The sequence below is a fragment of the Furipterus horrens genome, unplaced genomic scaffold, assembly GCF_987537825.1.
Source record: "Furipterus horrens unplaced genomic scaffold, mFurHor1.1.pri manual_scaffold_3, whole genome shotgun sequence".
NCBI lineage: Eukaryota > Metazoa > Chordata > Mammalia > Chiroptera > Furipteridae > Furipterus > Furipterus horrens.
In genome coordinates, this window is record NW_028327173.1 from 195,695,608 (window position 1) to 195,701,607 (window position 6,000).

The following is a 6,000-nucleotide window of genomic DNA, read 5'->3' on the forward strand; positions in this document are numbered from 1 at the left end:
CTTTGGGGTGGAGGGAGAAGCTGGCTACTAGAACACTGCCAGAAGGATAAAATGAGAAGAATGTGAAAACACTTTCAAAAACACAATGTGCAGTCGTCCCCCTTATCCACCGGGAATATGATCCAAGACCTCCCAGTGAATGTCTAAAACTGTAGACAATACTTAACCCTATATTCAGTATATTTTCTCCTATATATATATATATATATATATACACCTATGATGAAGTTTAATATATAAATTAGGCAAAGTAAGAGAGTAACAAATAGTAGTAAAATAATTACCATATAGTGGAATAAAACATGTGAATGTGACCTCTCTGCCCCAAAAATTTTGAAAAATTTCCCAAAAATGTCACTCACAAATTTGATGCCTTTTCCATCTTCATTAAGTACTTATCACGCACTGTGGCAGTAACTTTTGCAGTTTGAGGTGCGACAGCAAAGCTAGCACAAATTTTTTTTCTTTTCCACAATTTCAGGGACAAGTTTCATTCTTACCATAGATCTTAGCAACCTCAGCATACAACTTTTCTTTTTTTTTTTTTATTAAGTCGAGAACTTTCACCTTTTCACCAAATAAAAGCCCTTCGCAGCTTCTCCCTGGCATGTCCAAATGGCCACGAGCACTCCTCTTGTGCTTTGAGGCCATTAGTGAAATGAGGGTTACTTAAACAAGGCACTGTGGTACCGGGCCCGTCAAAAATGGGAGGGTAGGGTATGCAGCGTGGATACTGGACAGTGGGGTGATTAATGTCTCCAGAAGAGTGATGGGAGATTTTAAACTTATGAATTGTTTGTTTCTAAAAGTTTCTATATAATTTTTTCGAACTAGATTGACCACTGGTAACTGGAACCGCAGAGGGGAGGGGAGGAAGCTGGATGGGAGAACTTCTATATTTTAAAAACCAAAAGCTGGAAAACAGAACAATTTGCTCACATCCTAATTTTAACATGTTAGACAAAAGGAAGTTTGCATGTCAGAATGATAAAACTAGAACTGCCTCATTATATATCCTATCTATTATCACACAGTTAAGGTTAACAGTCTTATTTTAATGCTTTGTCATTATTTGTGTTCTTTATCTTGCTTAAGGTAAAAATTACTGGCTACCCAATAGAACCAATGGTTTGCTCTCATAAGCAAAACCTGAAACAGAAATAAATGCTTCATTAGTATCACTATCATCAATACTGTTATCACAGGGGAATCCTCTAAGAAAATGTGTCCCCTGTCTAGCCAAAAATACAAATAGTAAGTTTCTCCATACAACTTACATGAACCATTGAAAACTACTTGTTTCTTTTCATTTCAACCAGAAAAACAATCCATACACATATCTGGGTTCTCACCTTTTGTGTTCCACTCACTAACTTGCTCTATTCTGCCAAATCTGCCTCTGTGAACTTTCAGTTATTCACACATCTCTACAGTGTCTCGTTTTAACATTCTGATTCAATGTATAAGAAAGTGTATCTCACTATGGGTACCACCCATAGCAATTTAAATACTAAATTACAAAAACACATTTATAAAGTGGTTACTCAAGAGGTTATCCACAACTTGACCACTTAGTGTATTACTATCTATAGCGATTTAAATACTAAGTTACAAAAAAACATGTACAAAGTCGTTAAGAAGTTCCCCACAACTTGACAACTTAGTGGATTCGTAAGCACTACAGTTGAAGGAAGGGGAACGTGTATTCTTCATGAAGAATATGCATAAAGAATAATTCGTAGAATTTTTCCTAAGTTGAAAAGCCCTCAAAACACTTATGATTTTAAAAATATGTGGGTACATCGGCACTATCTGAAATAAGAAATTTTCAAATTAGTATTTAAAATGTTACAAACTTCACTTGAGCCAAAGTTTCTTCCTTTTATGAAATACAAAGTAACTGAGGATGTTTATCCTGGTTTTTCGATACAGATATTCCAAGCTTAAAGGGCCACAGTGCAATAACCAATGATTAATTAAAGGGTTCCTTTCAAAAGTGTTAGGCTCCTGGTGCAATATTAGAAAATAAATTGGATTATTTCTATATTGCATATCATGTTAATATCCAATGCAATAAAAAAACACCACCTAGTTAGAATTTTATTTTTTTTAATCCAGTATGCAAGAGGCCTCCTCACTGATTCGCAATTGCCCTATACATAAATGTACTTTAGGCACTTTATGTGAAAAGCTTCATGCCTTCGATATTACAGAAAAGCATAATGAAACACTAGAAGTTACATTTCTAACGTATTTCCTAAACACTGGATTAAGAAAATACTATCAAAGTCAGGTCCTCTGCAGCTAACAGTTAATGTGGAAGGCATGTTTCAACATTCCCGACAATAATGCAATCTTCTAATACAAAGACGATTAGACATAGGAGCTAAAAAAAATTAAATGAAATGAAAAATCTCCTTGACAATATAAACAAGGGACAACGATTCTCTTTTCTCCTAACAAAGACGGCAAATCCCAGCTGCCGCATCAAACAAAAACTCGGGCCTCTAAAAGCAGCCTCCGCTGGGTGCGAAATCACAGTCCGAGCAAAGGATCTAGAAAGAAACGGAGCTCCGCACGCGGCCGCCTCTCGCCGAGGGAGCACGCACCTCCCAGCCCTGCTCTCGGCAGCTCTCACTATTTAAAGCCGGATCTGGTGTTTAAATGGAGAGGCGGTGACGTAGGCCTGAAAAGCACCTTCCCATCCTGGCAGAGTCTATATTAGAGAGCGGCAATGGCTCTATATAAACAGGGCAGCCAAAGGGAGGAGGACCACAAGGCTCGGGGACTGAAAAGCAGGGTACGCGGCCGCAGCCATGATGGATCGACCCGAGTCGCCAACGGTACGGGATCGGGCGGCCGCGGGCTTGTCTGCGGCACTGGGGACCGGGCACAAACGTGTTTTATTGTCACAATAAAAATAAAAGAGTGGGATGGACGAGTGATCACATTGCGTTGGTGACGGAAAAGATTATTTATGTGACTGCTTTTTGCAAACCTACGTGATCGCAAGTAACCAAAAAGGGACAAACAGGGAGAAGTAGGCAAATTTCAAGGCGAAAGCGGGGGCACTTTGACCACTGTAGGCTTTTTTTTTTGTTTGCTTTGGTGCTTTGCTAGTCGAGATACGACGGGGGTTTTGCTTCCCCTTCGCCATTTTACAGATTCGGAAGGAACCGAGATAAGTGCTTTTCAACCTTCGTCCTTTTTTTTTTTTTTTTTAAACATAAAATGGCCCCAGTGAAGGCTCCGTAAGCATGATCCCCCAGCAACACCCAAAGCAGCCATGAGCCTTTCACCGCACTAAAGTGCATCACGGCGGTCCTGGGGAATTCACCCGATTCCCCCGGCGCGGTTTCTGTTCCGAGGCTGGTCGGGGAGCCCTGCTCGAGCCAGCGCGGCCGGGCCCACTTCGGGGGGAAGCGGCGGCTCCCCTCCCGCCCTCCCTCCCGGCGGCCGGGGGCTGGGGCCGGGGCCGCGCACTCGCCCCGGCCCAACGGCCTCCGCGGCCCGGACCGCCCCGCGGCGGCCCCAGGCCCTGCCGACGCCCCCCGCCCTCCCCGCCGCCGCGAGCCCCCGGCGGCCCCCCCCCGCGCCCGCCGCCCCGGCCCGCTCCGCCTGAGGCGGGAGGCGGGAAGCGGCGGCGGCCGCGCGGGTGGCTGGGGAAGAGCCGAGGCGGGGAGTCGCCCCCGCCCCCGCCCCCGCCCGGTCCGGCCGTTGCTGCCGCCTGAACGAAGCCCCCGCCGGCCACCGAACCACGTCCTTACCACGGTGTTTGTATTTGCCGAGTTCGCCATTTCCACACACAACACAAACAAGAGGGGGGCAACCCCGAGAAAACAAGGTAAAAACAAAACCAAAAAATAAAAAAACAAACCCCAAAAACGCCGGAGGGTGACCCAAACAAGGCACCGCAAGATTGGGGGGAAAATTTTAAAACAAAATCGGATCCTGAAGGAGTAGAGGGGAGCGGCGAGAGGAGGAGGGGGCAGTCCTCCCGAAGCTAAAAACCTCGAGAATCGCCCTTTAAAAAAAAAAAAAAAAATCCACGACCCTTAAGGGGCCCCGGGGGGCGTTGCCCGCTCGCCACCCCGCGCCACGCAGGGAAGCCACCACCGGTCGCCGCTCCCCACACCGCCGCTGCCGCCACCGGCTGCAGCTCCAGCCGTCCGGTCCTCCTGATTCTTTCCTTTATATAGTGAGCCAACGAGCTGCGCGAGATGCCGCCGCCGCCGCTGCCGCCGAGAGACAGGGCGGAGGGGGAGGGAGGGGCGGAAAGGGCGGGGGCACAGGTGGGCGGGGCTGAGCGCGAGACAACGCGAGAGCCGCGTCGTCACGCGCGGCGGAGGGAGCTGGAGGTGGGCGGGCGAAGTCAGGGACTGGAGTCGCGAAGTTCGACTGTCACTTCTCCCCTTGTCTCGTGATCACTTGATAGGCACACAGGTCAGGGGGTTCCCTAGCTCCTTTGGTATGAGGCGCTTGTGAATTCTGGTGACACTCGAGTTCAAAGCAGCTGGGTCCGCCTCCTGTCAGGCATTGCCGCACCTTCCCGCGCTGGAGGAACTAGGGAATGCACCGTGGAAGGGACGGTGGCGACTGCCTCGATAGGAGTAGCCGTGGAGGGTAGGTCACGTGGCCCAGCTTCCGGCTCCTCGCGCGCTCGGACTAAGGGCAGAGTGCAATGCGGCGTCATCGCCTAGGCTGGGCTCTAGGTTTGGACGCAGCGCTTCAAGGCGTTCTCGCTTCTCGCCCAGCGTGGGCCTTCCGATTGCAAAATTGTGGACGTGTTCCTAAATAGGACGAGAGCTGATTCGGGCCCACTGGTAGCACTTTCCGGAAGTAATAACCCCGGAAATCGGCTTTGTCTCTACCAGTACAACTTAAGTCTTTGGGTTTAAGCTATCTCAAGGTCTGGCCCCTACTTTCTCTGAATTCTCAGTGGTGGAAACGCCAAGAAAACAAACGAAAACAACTGGTTTTTAAGAAATATTGCCGAACTTCTCTGACCACATGGCCAGCGTGTAGTGACTGATGTCTGAAACACTTGCCCCAACCCACTTAAGTGACGTGGTCTCTCACTGCGGGAGAGCTGGCAGAAATAGCCATAAGTTAGAGTGCGTTTGACCTACTTTACCCAGGCAGATCCCACCTTATGTCAACATTTCACACAGAACACAATGCTCTGTTTAGAAGGCACAATTCAAAGTACCTAATTTTTCTTCAGGAAGTTCGAAAGACATGGAAAGTAGTCTGGGTGAGTGAGGGAGTTTATCCTCAAAAGACAAAGCAAAACCATGTCAAAGTTCTATGCCACTGAAACCAGATTTGAAGAATACCTGACATCCTTCTAGAGAGAAGAGCAGATGTAACGCGCTAGGACATGAAGGAAGAGATTTGAGAAGTAATACTCTGAAAAGTAGAAGTTGTGGATAGGTCCAGAGAATATCTCTATTAACCTTGAGATTTCTTTTAACCCCATCTGATGCGCCGTTCAACTCTTAGCACTCAGTTGCTTCTCAGTTCCCTGCACAGCTGCTCCTTGGGGACACTTCTTAAAAATGCACAGGAAATCATAGTGTTCTTGATATATAAGATTATGATTCTGTCTAATAGCTGACCATTGGCCTGTAAATTTACACGATTCCTGGTCAATATCACTGCAGGATTTTAAGAGGATTACTTGTTACCTCTTTATATACATGCTAACAACTGTTTTCACATGGAATCCCTCACTTTCCACTTTGTTTTCTTCCCTACCACTTGGTATTCTTACTCAGTGATCAAGTGTATTTGCCATGAGTTAAGATGAAGACCACAGCAGACAGGACATGGGAAGAAGCTATGAGATTTACTCTCCTCAAAATTATTCCTGCAGGGATTGATGATACAGGTACGCTCTGATTTGTTCTGACCTAAGAAATAATGGAATATAGTTATTGGATTAAAAAAAGCAGAAAAACCAACCCTGACTTGCATGGTTCCGGGCATTGAGTGTCATCC

General features: G+C 46.6%; 1 protein-coding gene across 1 annotated transcript in view; it reads right to left on the reverse strand.

Annotated features, from left to right (window-relative positions):
- The window catches only part of GTF2A1 (general transcription factor IIA subunit 1), a 40,935-nt gene extending 36,707 nt beyond the window's left edge, over positions 1 to 4,228 (reverse strand). Inside the window, exon 1 of the mRNA XM_090271266.1 lies at positions 3,768 to 4,228. Within this exon, the coding sequence (XP_090127392.1) occupies positions 3,768 to 3,797 (30 nt within the window). The 5' untranslated portion in view covers positions 3,798 to 4,228. The remainder of the gene's footprint in view (positions 1 to 3,767) is intronic.
- Between the last annotated feature and the right edge of the window lie 1,772 nt (positions 4,229 to 6,000).